This window comes from Coregonus clupeaformis, chromosome 35 (genome assembly GCF_020615455.1).
Source record: "Coregonus clupeaformis isolate EN_2021a chromosome 35, ASM2061545v1, whole genome shotgun sequence".
NCBI lineage: Eukaryota > Metazoa > Chordata > Actinopteri > Salmoniformes > Salmonidae > Coregonus > Coregonus clupeaformis.
Genome location: NC_059226.1, coordinates 24,497,764 through 24,513,997, shown reverse-complemented (window position 1 = coordinate 24,513,997; position 16,234 = coordinate 24,497,764). Strand labels below are relative to the sequence as shown.

The following is a 16,234-nucleotide window of genomic DNA, read 5'->3' as shown; positions in this document are numbered from 1 at the left end:
GGACACCAGAAACAAAATTGTAGACCTGCACCAGGCTGGGAAGACTGAATATGCAATAGGTAAGCAGCTTGGTTTGAAGAAATCAACTGTGGGAGCAATTATTAGGAAATGGAAGACATACAAGACCACAGATAATCTCCCTCGATCTGGGGCTCCACGCAAGATCTCACCCCGTGGGGATTAATGATCACAAGAACGGTGAGCAAAAATCCCAGAACCACACGGGGGGACCTAGTGAATGACCTGCAGAGAGCTGGGACCAAAGTAACAAAGCCTACCATCAGTAACACAATACGCCGCCAGGGACTCAAATCCTGCAGTGCCAGACGTGTCCCCCTGCTTAAGCCAGTACATGTCCAAGCCCGTCTGAAGTTTGCTAGAGTGCATTTGGATGATCCAGAAGAGGATTGGGAGAATGTCATATGGTCAGATGAAACCAAAATAGAACTTTTTGGTAAAAACTCAACTCGTCGTGTTTGGAGGACAAAGAATGCTGAGTTGCATCCAAAGAACACCATACCTACTGTGAAGCATGGGGGTGGAAACATCATGCTTTGGGGCTGTTTTTCTGCAAAGGGACCAGGACGACTGATCCGTGTAAAGGAAAGAATGAATGAATGGGGCCATGTATCGTGAGATTTTGAGTGAAAACCTCCTTCCATCAGCAAGGGCATTGAAGATGAAACGTGGCTGGGTCTTTCAGCATGACAATGATCCCAAACACACCGCCCGGGCAACGAAGGAGTGGCTTCGTAAGAAGCATTTCAAGGTCCTGGAGTGGCCTAGCCAGTCTCCAGATCTCAACCCCATTGAAAATCTTTGGAGGGAGTTGAAAGTCCGTGTTGCCCAGCGACAGCCCCAAAACATCACTGCTCTAGAGGAGATCTGCATGGAGGAATGGGCCAAAATACCAGCAACAGTGTGTGAAAACCTTGTGAAGACTTACAGAAAACGTTTGACCTGTGTCATTGCCAACAAAGGGTATATAAAAGTATTAAGAAACTTTTGTTATTGACCAAATACTTATTTTCCACCATAATTTGCAAATAAATTCATAAAAAATCCTACAATGTGATTTTATGGATTTTTTTTTCTCATTTTGTCTGTCATAGTTGACGTGTACCTATGATGAAAATTACAGGCCTCTCTCATCTTTTTAAGTGGGAGAACTTGCACAATTGGTGGCTGACTAAATACTTTTTTCCCCCACTGTATTTAGAGAGTTGGGCCAATGCGGTTTCTCCATTACATTTACACCATTTAGCAGACGCTCTTACCCATTATGATGCAATCGCATGACTGTCTAGAAAATTCTAAAAGTTTGCCTAACTCTAAATATATGGCTCTGGCTAGGCCTATATAGCATAACAGTGAGTAGACCCATTGAGAAGGGACGTAGTCCACTGTGAATATGATGATGACACAACACAGGAGAGCCAGGCCACTGTAGCCTTGAATATTACCCACATCAGTTAGGCACTTCCTCTGACACACAAAACCCCCGGTGACTTTGCTTTGCAGTGATCATGGACAACAAAGACATTTCACATTTCAATGTTCAAGAAACAAACAAAACAAACATTGAAAAACATGTCACAGTAAACAGAACTCATGAGAGAAGAGGACTCTCTCCCAACTTTAACTGATTGTTGTGTCCCAGCTGGTACCATTCTCCCACCTCCAGGTGAGCTAGCTGGTCCAGATATGGTATGGTTTCAGCTGGTACCATTCTCCCACCTCCAGGTGAGCTAGCTGGTCCAGATATGGTATGGTTTCAGCTGGTACCATTCTTCCACCTCCAGGTGAGCTAGCTGGTCCAGATATGGTATGGTTTCAGCTGGTACCATTCTCCCACCTCCAGGTGAGCTAGCTGGTCCAGATATGGTATGGTTTCAGCTGGTACCATTCTTCCACCTCCAGGTGAGCTAGCTGGTCCAGATATGGTATGGTTTCAGCTGGTACCATTCTTCCACCTCCAGGTGAGCTAGCTGGTCCAGATATGGTATGGTTTCAGCTGGTACCATTCTTCCACCTCCAGGTGAGCTAGCTGGTCCAGATATGGTATGGTTTCAGCTGGTACCATTCTTCCACCTCCAGGTGAGCTAGCTGGTCCAGATATGGTATGGTTTCAGCTGGTACCATTCTTCCACCTCCAGGTGAGCTAGCTGGTCCAGATATGTTCTAGCAGCACTTTTATACAAAGACATGTAAGTAAGCGAAGGGAAGAGGATGCCATGTCACCATTGTGACGACCTCCACCGTGACCTTTTAAGCTCCTACTCCTCCTCGTTGTCGTTCTCCAACTAGTGATCGACCCTGTCCTGCGTAACCTTACAGTCTTACAGTAAAGTGCACTTCCTCCATCTGCTGCTGAAGTTCTGATAATAATGCTTGAAAATAAGCATGAAGATCCTAGTCCAGAGGGCCCACTCCCCTCTGACAACAATTCAACACAGCATTTAGCCACTGTCAAAATGTTGGCCACTGCTTTACATTCCTTCAAGCAGAAGAAAACTGTGCACTGAACAGAGTTCGAACATATCCAAGGTTCTACCCAGAGAGACCCTGAATGAAGACTTAAGTGCAGACAGATAACATAACAGAAATCGTCCATGTAACGATGCAATGACGTTTGAACATAAAAAAAACATTTGTCTTGCAGTCTTCATGTGCAAATTTCCAGCACGCATCTCCTCTGAAAAGGCCATGTAGCCTCTAAACTGAGAGCATAGCCACACCTCAGCATATGTAGGGAGAAGCCTTGTCTATTTATGTGCTCTATGAGCTATGAGTTTGCCTCAGAGACCAGGCCCTACTCTCCCCTCTCTTCTCAGGGCTCACATATCCTCTCCTCTCCCTCTCCTCCTCTAATGTAGTTCAGCATGCCTCCTCTCCGGGGGGCTACCTGATCCGGCCGTCACCTTTGACAGGGCCAAGTTCTGACTTGGGGTCTGGGGCGAGGGAGCTCCAGGTGGACTTGGTGCAGGGGCCCAGGGAAGGGCAGGGGCCCGGGGAGGGCTGGGTGGAGCACAGGTCCCCGGTCACCCAGAAGGCCCCCACGGTGCTGTCCACCCAGGCATCCAGGGGCTTGCCTACCAGCTGGGCCCTCTGCTGAGCCTCCTGCAGGGCGGGCTCCTGGGGGGGCAGCTTCAGAACAGATCTCAGCTGCTGGAAGCCCTGCTCTAGGTACAGGTTGCCTGGTGGCCCCGCGTGCAGCCAGCTGTCCTCCTCTGGATCAGGCAGGGTGGCAGGGGGAGGAAGAAAGGGAAGAGAGGACTGTTAGGGATCAGTTCACAACATCCTCATCAGATACATAAATACATACTGAGACAAGTCTTCCAGTGAGTTGAATTGGATACGGAGGCTGAATGGCTGCACTGAATCAAACAGAACACCAAAGGGGCAAACTACCCTGAACTAAACTCCCTTTGGAACCACTTCACTTCCTGGTAAAAAGTATAGATGAACTACCCGACCCTCAAACCACCAGGCTGACCTTGGCGTAGTGGCTCTCGTCCTTTGAAGGCCAGGGGCATGACAAGGAAGCGAGCCTCGGCCACGCGCTCCCACAGCCTGAGCACCCTGACCGTCCAGGCCCCGGGGCGGAGCGGCCGCTGCAGCGGGGGCTTGTACTGCGTGTACTCTGCATCCACATCCACGCTGATGTCATAAGACGCCGCCACCGTCTGGGCGGGGTCGATCCACACGATGGTAGCAGTGAGGTTGGGCCCCCTCACCCACTTCTGTACTGCCACCGGCTCGTCCAGCGGCCCGATCACACCGCCGAAGTTCCGGAAGATTCTCTCCTTGGGGTCCCACTCTGTGCCCACCTGAGGGGGGAAAATAAGCAGACACAGACATTTTACATCAATGTGTTAGGGCAGTCTTGTATCCTTGTTGTCCTAATGGTATTCTAACTTGTTCATTTGTATCCAACATCTAGTCTACAGTAGATATGGGTATTTCATCATCAAACTAGGTCCACAAACTTGTTCATCCGTAGTCTCAGCCCTTGCCATATACCACTATCTAAACTGCAACAACCTTGACTGTACACAATACCCATAGAAATACAGACAGACAGACATCTATCTATCTATCTCAGGTCCCACTCACCTCCAGGTTCTTGAGCCGCTCAAACTCCCTGAGGTTGTTCTCCAGCTGCATGGTGGCCTGAGGCACGGCCCACACCTCCACCGTTTCCCTGACCCTTGACCCCACGTTCTGCACCTCCTGACGGACCAGGTAGCCCTGGAAACGCTCGTCGTAGAAATACAGGTGCACTGACACCGGGTAGCCTATTGGCTCATACCTGCACAAAAGGAGGAAGAGATATTTGAATAGACAATATGAGAAGGTCAAATCAATTGAGATATCTTTTTATTGTGTATATCAATAATTAAACCCGGACTTCAGTTGTCCTTCTTTTGAAGAAATCAATCTATTGAGCCTCAACTAGCCTAAGTAATAGTGAAATCTTCCACTCTGAATCTACCATTTGGAAAGATTGTAGTATTCAGTATTCAGGCCTCACTTGCAGGTATCCAGGCTGGTCTGGCTGCTCTCCAGGCTCCTGAGGCCCAGGCGGAAGAAGGAGGAGTAGGCCGTGAGGGCCACGTCACTGAGGGAGCCCACCCCATCCGCCCGCTCAAACAGGCTCTCCCAGTAGGCCTTGATGGCCACCGTCCCTGGGGCGTAGTGCCCATACAGGTGGGTGTCCAGGATGTCTATAGCCTCCTGGTTCACCGTGGACTCAAACTTACGGGCAAAGAACGTGGGCCGGGTCAGTTGCTGTGGTGGAATGAAGACATGAGAATCAAAGTTAAATACTACACTTGTTGGCTGAGGAGGAGTGCAGCAGTTAAGGACACTCAATTTGAACTCTCATGATGGGTACAACAGTGCCCTCTCCTGGCTGGCTGACTGACCTGTATCCTGATGAGGTCCTGTGGTTTGAAGTCGTTGGGGGAGCAGCCGCACCAGTCCACTATGTGTTTGTACTGGCACTTACAGCCCAGCTTCCTGTTCCAGTTGGTTACACGCAGGTTGTTGTCCACCAGAGAGTCACACATGTGACTGTTCCCCAGCACTGTGTGGAAGAAGGACTGGAACAGAGAGGAGGGATTATATTAATATTTCAAACACTGGGTTGTGACATTTCCTGTAAATAGAATTGCAACATTTCACCATCTCCACAGGGATTCCTGAACAATGAAGACAATCCAGACATGTTTCAAAACATCAAATCAATGCTTTTGACTCTAGTGTACAACATTCAATACTAAGATATGACCTCAACCAACCCACTTTAACTGGCAGCTAAACGCTCTGTGACCCCCTGTTCAGTCTAGCACCTCTACTGCCCAGAGAGGCTGTGACTGAAGCAGTCACATTGTCATCTTCACCACTACATTTTCCCTGACCATTACCTCAGCGGGGAGCAGGGCGTAGGTGTAGAACTGTTTCAGGCCCGCCACCAGCTCATCCTGGGAGTTGATGACGTACTCAACGAAACGCCTGGTGAGGGAGAACCAGTCAGAGCCCCCAGACACCTCCAGGCCCTCAGGGATGGTCCGCTCACCCAGCCGCCACATGTGGTTGTCACACTCATGGAACAGCCGGTCCAGACCCTGCTTCTTTATGAACCTGGAGGTCACAGGCAGTGTTCATTTCGTCAACAATAACTATGACAAAAGATATTCGTCAACAACCTATTTTTCCTTTTGATCTGTTTTGTCCAATCAGAAATATGCCTTTGCATAATATAATGCAATCTTCTCATTTGTCTTCCAGTTGCGCATGCTGATTGAGCTGATCAGCCCGGCTCTCCCACACACACAGCTACCAGGCGGCCACTTCAGTCTAGAGTTTTAGTAAACTGATAACTAAAACTATGAAGGATGAAAGCTATTTTAGTCAAGACTAAATCTAAAATAGCTGCACAGGGAAGGACAGTGATTAAGAGTTCTTCATTTATCTAACCACTACATTACCAGGCAAGTTAACTGACAACCTGTTGCCTTGTTGCCTAACTTCAGCAATAATATTCAGCAATAATAACTGATCTTAAATAGTTTGTCAGAGAGCTGTCCTTGACTATGTGGGAAATAAACATCAAACAGAAGCTTTACATCATAATCATCATTCCTTTCATTTTCCCTTCCAACATCTTAGTCCTCTCCTCCAATATGAAAGCTTAACCATTACATCATACTGAGTGAAGCTAAGCTTGATGAGAAGAGCAGTGGAGGAAAATCTCAGCCGATGTGAGCGGTGTCAGACACTAACAGTAAGAGCCAAGTGTGTCAGACAGACTGACGAGGCTGTGAGTCAGAGGTTTCCTAACTAAGCGCCCTACCTCGCGTTCTCCCGCCCATGTGACTTGAGGAAGTTCTGGTCTCTGTGCTGCGACAGAAAAGCCACCAGTTCATCGTTGGTCCTGCCGGAAGGCGATAGGCCAAGGAGAAGACAGAAAGAAAGGAGTGAAGGAAAAAAGAAGATGAGAGGATTAGGTTGGGGATAAAACGCTGACTGGAGCGTGGCGCGAGGACTTTCCCTGGGTGGAATTAGCCGCTGTCGGCAGGATTTGGGAGGCAGCGGCGGCTCCTCTGTGTGCATCCAAGCATTCCCGTTTATTCCCCCCCTTTAAACCCTGGGACGGTTCAGTAGGATTGGCCACTGCTCTGGAAGCAGCTCAGAAGGGCCTCAGAAATCCACCCCAGAACTGATTGACAAGAAAGAGGCGATTTAGCAGTCTGTCTCTGTGCATCAGTGACCAAAACAGTCCATGACAGTCTGGGCTTTCAACTAGCAGGAGACGTGGCTCTCCTTTATCTTGTAGCTATAGGAGTCAAAGTCACTGCAGGTCAACGGAATAATTGAATCAAATCGCAGAGTGAAGTGAGACCAAAAAGCTCCGCAACAGATGAAAAGCTCAGACAGGCACAAATGAAATTACAACTCCAGAGCACATTTCTTCTAAACAGAGTGAGAGTTGTGTGGCAGGAGGAATACAGAAATTACAAATGTGATCATATTGTGGAGAATTTTGATTGAGATCAAGTCTTCATCACACAAGTCAATTAACCATAATAAAAATTAAACAATAGTTTCAAAGCCAATCATATGACAATGGTGTTGTGGTCACTGACCTGGTGGGGAAGTCAGTGGCACTGAGGTTGATGAAGAAGTCCCAATTCCAGTCCAGCATGGAGAGCAGGTCCTGCATGCTGCGCAGGTAGGCCTTCAGCAGGCTGGCACCGCCCCAGATGGTCACCATGCGCCAGGGCGTGGCACGCACATTGGGGTACTGCTGGGCGATCTGCTGCACCTCCCGATGCAGGTAGTTGGAGCGCTGGGGGGGTTAGGAGACAGACAACATTTACATGCACAATAATAATCTGATATTAAAATGATTATGGCAGTTGGCAGATTATGCATTAGTCATGTAAACACCTTCCTCTGCTCATCTTAATCAGTGTGAGGTCAAAATCGAAGTAAGCATACGCCGATTAAAACACCTGGTTTTCTGAGCAATTTTTTGAATTATTAAGACATGTAAACACCTTAAAGTAACAATCTGCCTACTGCCATAATCAGTTTCATATTGAATTATTAGTGTGCATGTAAACATACGCATTACATCAAAAACAGGCACGTGCAAAGAAATCAACAGAATCTCCTGGTATGAAATAGCTGTAGGTTTTTCTGACAGCAGGACATGAAGAAAGAATGAGAAGAACTCAGCTAAGAGACTACTTCCAAACCGTAAAGAAGACCATTAAACATTCAGAGGGAAAGATGGATGGGGGGGCTGCAGTAGGGTTGGTGACAACAGGCCTGAAGGTGTGAGAGATGAGATTCTTGCGATGAGAAGAGCAGGTAGAAAGTGTTGTGACAGGGCCCAGCTCCAGGCTAACACAGGGAGAGAGCGGCCTGCTCGGCTGGGGGGAGAAAGAAAAGAGAGAGAGAGAGCGAGAGCGAGAGAGGAGAGAGAGAGAGGCTGCCTGGCGGAAGGACTCCAGAACAACCTGACCTGCTTTCCATCCTGTCCCATCCCTCAAGGCGCACTGCCTACCCGTCCCAGTGAGAGGAGCGATAAGGTGGAGGGCCGTTAGCGTCTAGTGTAGTCTGAACGGTGTGAACCCATTGACTCCTCATTTATCAATGCTTTCCCTTCCCTTCTACTCTGCAGTGTTAAACTGTTGCTCTGAGCTATATGGCTCTGCAGCTGTGTAGACATGCTACCAGGAGCTGGGGTGAGCAACCTGTGTAGACATCCCCCTCTTATTGCTCCCACTTCTCCTACAGCAACCAGACAAACCCCTCTATCCTGACTAATCCTCCAGCCACTTCCTTACCTGAGGGTTATTATAGACTCTACTACACATGAAAAACACAGTGACCTCATCAAGCATGTACGAGTCAGCGAGACCCTCCAGGTTAGACCTCCTGCCAGCATATGAGAAGCAGAGACGCAATTCTACATATCAAGGCGTCCTCATAAGCTAACAAGAAACATGCGGAGTACGATAAAGCATAAGCTTAAATCGTATCCCCTCTGTATGACCTTTGTGTGATTATTTGTTTGAATTCAACCCTCAACTGAGCCAGACCAAACCAGATCATCCAAATGACAAAATACAATTTCCAGCCATAAGAGACTGTATGGTGCATCTAGGAAAGTTCCAACTAAGTAATCCTTTTTTTGTGAACAATTTTTATTTGATGTTTTTATTCAAGATGAAATCCTTCTTGAATCAATCACAGTATAGTGTGTATGTCTGCCAGTAGTTACCTTGTCCACGTGGATGTAGTAGAAGTGGTCTCGGTGGTATATGGCTTTGATGAGGCGTTTGAGCTGTCTGATGGCCCGGCCGTGGACCACCAGGACGAAAGCCACCCTGACTGGGTTCTCCACTTTGGACAGGTCATTGTCCAGCTCATCAGCTGTCTGGACCGGGCTGGAAAAACCTGGGATGAGGACACAACACAAAGGATGAGAGAGAGGATCATGGGAATAAGTCTCTGGATACGGACTCATGGGACTGATTAACAGTCTGATAATGGAAAATAGGTAGTCCTCAAACCCCCACTTTATAGGTGGATAAGGGGTGGTGTGAAAATATGCTATCTGAGAGGGGGGGGTGGGCTGCCAAAAGAGTACATTCACAGACATCTATGTTTTTGCAGAGGAAAACATTTTACATTAAAACAGGAAATGGAACTGCAAATGTAATATTCATGCATTGATTTAGCCTTGGGGGGCACTTCAAGGCACAAATGAAAAATGTACCAGGGAGAATAAATATCCAATACATCATTAAGAGTCTGCAGTGTGTGGGCTGTCTGCATATGCAGTTAGTCTCTGATCCCTAGAGGAATGATGGCTAGGTAGGGGTGTGTCTCACCGTGCTGCGGGCAGAACTGAGGCAGTGCCCTTGGCATGAGCTGCCCGGCCTGATGCTGGCACACAATGTTGGCGATCTCCTGCCGGCACTGCCGCGAGCCGGCGCGGTGCAGGGCTGACAGGGCATCCTTGCCCATGATGTCACACTTGGGCACAAAGTCGCTGCTGGGGGCTTGAGGCGCCCCCTCCACACTGCCCGGTTCCCCTGGCATGGCTGGAGGGGGTAGTCTGGCCGCCCCCTCCCCTCCGCCCCGGGTATCAGTGAAGTTACGGCTGCTGGAGGGGTCGTGGGGGGGAACACCGTCAGCTGCTACCCCTACCCCCTGGCCCAGGGGCACCTTCACCCTGACGGTGGTCTTCCCCCGGTGCTTGTTGCCCCTCCGGAGGGCGCTGGCGGCCGTGGCCCCCGTCCTCTCCAGCCTGCTGTTCCATCGGGCCCCGCTCCTCCCAGACAAGGCGTTCTGTCTCTCCCAGCCCACCGCCTCCCTTTTGGGGTCCTGGCTGTTGTGGTCAGGCAGCTTAGACCGCCGTGTTTTCCTCTGGGGAGGGGGGAGAGAGTTAGCACAGAGAAGATTCTCATTCTCCTCCTTTCCTGTCGATACACTACACAACATACTGGGACCAATCAAATTATCAGGAAGAGTGTTTGTGAAACGAGGAGATGATTCACCCTCTAAGAACAACCAAAACAAGACGACAACAGAGCAGGAGCACCAGAGGCAAGATATGTTTACAATGTGTTTTGTTTTTGCTCTGGGTTATTTTTAGCCCCCCCTCTGCCTTTTGTGGAAGTAATCAGAGAAGGCACAACATACAGATGTAAGGTATGTAATGAAGGCAGTGATTCACCGCGGTGACCTCAGTAAACCTCAGTCAGACCCTGGGCACAGCACAGAGCGCACACAGCGCATGCATGAAACGTACACATTCAGTCACACCACATGAAATTGGGCATATGCTCACATCTACAATGAGAGTCCTTATCAGAGCACTGCGGGGAGTGTGTGTGTGTGTGTATATATATATATATATATATATATATATATATATATATATATGTGTGTGTGTGTGTGTGACAGACAGAGAAGTCCTCTGAGGAGTAATTAGTGAGGCCTGTAAATGGGCAACGACAGACAGGCAGGCAGGGGGAGCTGGAGGGCTGCCACGCTCTGAGCTGCCCAATAAGATCACTGTCGGCCAGAGGCCAAGTGGCCTTATCAGCAGCCACCCCTGCAGCCCCAGGAGCGCTGAGCGCAGCGCTGCCCACTTCAGCACCCAGCCCTAAGCCCCTGCCACTTCAACTGTACAGTGCACAGCAATGGCCCTACACCAACACTAGGACCAGGGCTACCTGGGGAGGAGGGTGTGTGTGGTTTGGGACCTTTAAAAAAACATGTTTTTTTAAGGTCTATCCCTTCATTCACATTCTGAGCAACTAAGTAAAAACATAAGACAAAAAAACATAATGACTCTTCTGGCTCTAAGGGTGTTTCAGGTGGTTAGTGGAGATAAACAGGGAAACAACTTCTCACCACACTCTTACTGGAATGCAAAAACGGGGCCTCCACAAATGGATGCATCGAAAGCAGCAACCCCGCAGCTATTTTCACTTCTGGCAGGAAATATCACAGCTTACCACGCTGGCTTGCTGGCTTAATGAAATTGTACAGAAGGGCCCCAAAATATGCACCCGGAGAAGGGATAGAAAAACAGGGAGTGGGCATGGCCCAGAGTGGGCCCCCGCCACACGCTGCTGGCACAGAGACAGACCAGAGCACAGACTGTGGGAACAGAGGCTATGGCCTGGGACAGACAGCACAAGGCAGGGAGCTAGACCAGTGCAAGTCTGCCAGCCAGTAGCCAACCCACACAACACAGCTACTGATCGCCCGGTGCACCACAAATGCTGTTCCAGTTAGAAAAGCATTTGTCCACAATGATGTTACAGCCCAGCCCCATTGAATGTGATTTGCGTCAAGGAGTCTATTGAAAAGCATCATAGGGCAAGAAATCCATATTTTAAAAGACTGTTACTCTACTGGTGGTTCACTGGTTCAAACAGCTACCAAATGTTAAGTGGACTTGGGCAATGTTATCATATTGAAGAGAAACACAGCAATTTCAATGAAACTTTTCACAATTTTCCACACTTTTTAATTAACGCTCTCACATCAGAAATTCGTCAACTCAAAGGCGGGTTTCTTTTCCTTTTTTCTTTCCAATTAGTTGAAGCCATATCACTGCCTTCATCTCCATGTGAGGGGAGCGGACCAGTACGCCCCAGCAGCTCTTTATGAAGCCACTGACTGGGGATGACGGAACAGAACGTGCGGTTTTCTTCACTTCTTCTCAAGTCCTCTTCTGTGGGGGCTATAATAGGATGCATGTGATTGTGTTCACACATGCACAGCAAGCAGCCAGCTTCTGATTAGAGCAGATGTGAGTTACATCGAGGCCACTGAGCAGAGAGGGACTCAGTCCACTCACTCAGCCCTGCATCCATACTTTTTTTTTTTTAGGCCCCAACTCTATACAAACACCCACTCAGAAGGGGGAGGGGGCCACTGCCATTGTGTTAAAGACATTTTTTTTCATTTTAGTCATTTGGCAGATGCTCTTATCCAGGGGGACTTACAGTAGTGAGTGCATATATTTTTCATACTGCTCCCCCGTGGGAATCGAACCCACAACCATGGCGTTGCAAGCGCCATGCTCTACCAACTGAGCCACACGGGAACTGTAAAAAGTCCTCCTCCAGCCTCCCGATAACCTAATTTATCACATGATTTACCTAACAAAAGGTACATTTCAGTAGGTGGTTGGTACAAGGTTCAAAATTATGTTGCACCATTGGGCGGTTGGCGTATAAATGTGCCTTTGTTTAGGCTGGCTGGCTCAGGACTGAAGTGATGGTAACAGCTGGATGCATCCTTATGGAATGAACATGGAGAGTAACAGAGGAAGGCCCTAAATATTGTCAAAGACTCCAGCCACCCTAGTCATAGACTGCTCTCTCTGCTACCGCACGGCAAGCGGTACCGGAGCGCCAAGTCTAGGTCCAAAAGGCTTCTTAACAGCTTCTACACCCAAGCCATAAGACTGCTGAACATCTAATCAAATGGCTACCCAGACTATTTGCATTGTCATCCCCCCCTCTTTTACGCTGCTGCTGCTCTGTTTATTATCTATGCATAGTCACTTTAATAACTCTACCTACATGTACATATTACCTCAATTACCTTGACTAACCGGTGCCCCCACACATTGACTCTGTACCGGTACCCCCTGTATATAGCCTCGCTACTGTTATTTTTACTGCTTTTATTTTTTACTTATCTATTGTTTACTTAACACTTATTTTTCTTAAAACTGCATTGTTGGTTAATGGCTTGTAAGCATTTCACTGTAAGGTCTACACCTGTTGTATTCGGCGCATCTGACAAATAAAATTTGATTTGATTTAAAGCAATCTACTAGATGTCACAATAGGAACATCCTGCTCTCAGGACGATCTCATGTCATGTCACATTTCCTGTTTACACTGTCTGTTCAAAGGGAAATGCATTCATTGCATCTTGGCTGTTATAAATTCAGACAGATGGTTGATGTAATGCTCCTACTGGTCCAAGTAATAACATCTTCTTGATTGCGATAAAGGACGTAGCATAGAAACACATTAAGAAGAGAATGGCTAATGGTGGGTTTGCTCCAATAAATAATATAGATCTAACACATCACCAGTGAAACAGTCCAGAGAGTCCAGAGTCCCAGAGCAAACCTACCCACCCTATGCAGTGCCTCTTCTGGGGCCCTCCTTATATGCTTCCTCTCCCTCCAGGTATGCACAGCTCAGTGAGACAGCTCTGTGTGACCACCCGAGCCACGGCCTGTTCCCCCTGCTACCATCCAGAAGGCGAGGTCAGTACAGGTGCATCAAAGCTGGGACCGAGAGACTAAAAAACAGCTTCTATCTCAAGGCCATCAGACTGTTAAATAGCCATCACTAGCCGGCTACCACCTGGTTACTCAACCATGCACCTTAGAAGCTGCTGCCCTATGTACATAGACATGGAATCACTGGTCACTTTGCTCGTCCTAATATTTATATATTTCTTAATTCCATTAAATTTACTTTTAGATGTGTGTATTGTTGTGAATTGTTAGATACTACTGCACTGTTGGAGCTAGGAACACAGCTAGGAAGACTTTATTTGAAGAAGAAATAGGAGGTTCCAGGCCACTGCCTCTAGGGTAGTGTTCCAGGTGTGTGTGTGAGATTGGAGAGCCAAGATTCCCATGGATAAGTATGTTATAGGTCGGTTCAGACGCTCTAGTTCAGTCAGTACTTTAGAAAATATAGACCAAATTGGCTAAATGTGTTGTTTAGCTAGAAATAGTTCAGGTGTAGTTTTATACTTGGAAAGAATGCAAGTAAATTACTATGCTTATATCAAGACCAATAAATTGTGAATTAAACTGAGAGTAAATGATTAAGATGACTATGGTATGCAATGGATCATGAGCCAACTCAGATAGCTTGGTGCAAGGACAAGGAAAGATGAGCCAGAGGGAAGCACGACTGCTCGCTCCAACTCGTTGCATGTCATAAATTGACATTATACTCGCAAGTCTTGACACCTACTTTGAATAATCACCGAACCTATTAATCCAGTTGGCAAGCCAGATAATCAACCTCGCAATGTATTTCCGTTATCTTCATCACTACACAGTCACACAATACTAATTGTGGTGCTCTGTAGCTCAATTGGTAGAGCATGGCGCTTGTAACCCCAGGGTAGTGGGTTCGATCCCCGGGACCACCCATACGAAAAATGTATGCACGCATGACTAAGTCGCTTTGGATAAAAGCGTCTGCTAAATGGCATATTATTGAAGTGACAGTCGCAGCACCAATCAACATTCATCCAAGGACATGCCAAATCACAACATAATGAAATGAGAGCCTACACAATGTGCCCTGTTTTTAAATGTTTTGCTTGCTAGTTAGCTGGTTGGCAGTTTACAGTTTACATCACAATGACCTCATACGCTATTATGCGTATACTCAGGAAACGTCTCACCTGAATTCTGAGACAGGTTGGCCAAACAAAGAAGTGGTTCACTTCAAGTATTATTGATTCTTGAACTAGTCTAGTGTAGTTTAACTAGCGAGTTGGTTTAAATATGCAATTCTAGCTATAATAAGTGTACAAGGAATAAGCTTACTACGAACTAGCTTTGGTTAACTACAGTATCTTTAATGTAGTTCGCTACAGTACTAGAGACAGCTAGCTAACGTTTACGTTAGCATAGTAAGCTAGCTTGCTAACTACCGCTACCAGCTTTAGAGACCAAATCTTATCTTAACCAGCTAACCAAAATCATATTAAGCTTTCTTACCTCCGTCTCGCCCTCTTCGAGACTTCTCAGACTCCATACCACTAGCCCTTGAATCAGAAGAATCGTTAACGCGGCGGCAATCGCTAGTTTGTATCGTCGGAGGAGCTTCCGCACTCTGACGCTGGCCACCATTTTTCCGATTCTAGTTTACATGAGCGCGTGCCAGGGGAGGAGAGAAGCAAATCTGAACAACGCACGCGCACGCAACTGATAGACTTGCATTTCCTCAGCGTAGAAATTGTAGGCAGGCTACTGATTGCATATTTTTGGAGTCTTATACAATACGTTTGATTATGTTTTATAATCATAGTTTTTTTTTTTTTAAGAATGTTATAGGTTTACAGCCAGATAGTTTTATAGAAAATGTGACATTTACATGATAAACAGAACACATACAATTAAAACCTATCATCATTAGTAATAACATTGTATTGAATGTATTTAGATTTTAATACAAAATGCTATTTGCATGTTCCTAATTACATATAAGGATGAAAAGTGCCGCCCTTTCTATAGCCTACAAACGTTTTGTCAATCCTCTTTATATGGTTTATTTAGATTATGAACCATCATGATCATTATGGATCCTTTTTATAATGATAATCAGATTCTATAATGTTGTTACAGCTTGTAGCAGCTCAGTGCCATATATTTAGCTACAGTGCCTTCAGAAAGTATTCAGACCCCTTGACTTTTTCCACATTTTGTTACAGCCTTATTCTAAAATGGATTAAATAAAACATTTTCCTCAGCAAACTACACACAATACCCCATAATGACAAAGCGAAAACAGGTTTTTATACATTTTTGCAAATGTATTAACAATAAAAAACAGAAATACCTTATTTACATAAGTATTCAGACCCTTTGCTACGAGACTCGAAATTGAGCTCAGGTGCATTATGTTTCCATTGATCATCCTTGAGATGTTTCTACACCTTGATTTGAGTCCACTTGTGGTAAATTCAATTGATTGGACATGATTTGGAAAGGCACACATCTGTCTATATAAGGTCCCACAGTTGACAGTGCATGTCAGAGCAAAAACCAAGCCATGAGGTCGAACCTGATGGTCACTCTGACAGCGCTCTAAAGTTACTCTCAACCATCTCTGCAGCACTCCACCAATCAGGCCTTTATGGTAGAGTGGTCAGACCACTCCTCAGTAAAAGGCACATGACAGCCCGCTTGGAGTTTGCCAAAAGGCACCTAAAGACTCTCAGACCATGAGAAACAAGATTCTTTGGTCTAATGAAACCAAGATTGAACTCTTTGGCCTGAATGCCAAGCGTCACATCTGGAGGAAACCTGGCACCATCCCTACGGTGAAGCATGGTGGTGGCATCATTATGCTGTGGGGATGTTTTTCAGCGGCAGGGACTGGGAGACTAGTCAGGATCGAGGCAAAGATGAACAGAGCAAAGT

The 16,234-nt window shown here is 46.7% G+C and overlaps 1 protein-coding gene across 3 annotated transcripts; it reads right to left on the bottom strand.

The window, feature by feature from the left end:
* Positions 1-1,177: 1,177 nt before the first annotated feature.
* On the bottom strand, positions 1,178-14,941 carry LOC121585153 (xylosyltransferase 2-like). Of its 3 annotated transcripts, XR_006657810.1 has the most exons (12): positions 14,810-14,941; positions 9,411-9,948; positions 8,798-8,973; positions 7,152-7,354; positions 6,359-6,439; positions 5,430-5,646; positions 4,929-5,105; positions 4,535-4,791; positions 4,117-4,312; positions 3,497-3,830; positions 1,738-3,230; positions 1,178-1,678 (listed from the first exon to the last, which is right to left on the bottom strand). XR_006657810.1 is itself a non-coding variant. In XM_045210960.1 (11 exons), the coding sequence occupies exons 1-11, from the start codon at positions 14,939-14,941 to the stop codon at positions 2,902-2,904; spliced, it is 2,640 nt and encodes an 879-aa protein (XP_045066895.1). In that variant the 3' UTR covers positions 1,178-2,901. The 3 variants fall into 3 exon arrangements, 2 of the variants coding, with proteins under 2 accessions (XP_045066895.1, XP_045066896.1); XM_045210960.1 differs by having other exon boundaries at positions 1,178-3,230; XM_045210961.1 differs by lacking the exon at positions 6,359-6,439 and having other exon boundaries at positions 1,178-3,230.
* Positions 14,942-16,234: the final 1,293 nt, after the last annotated feature.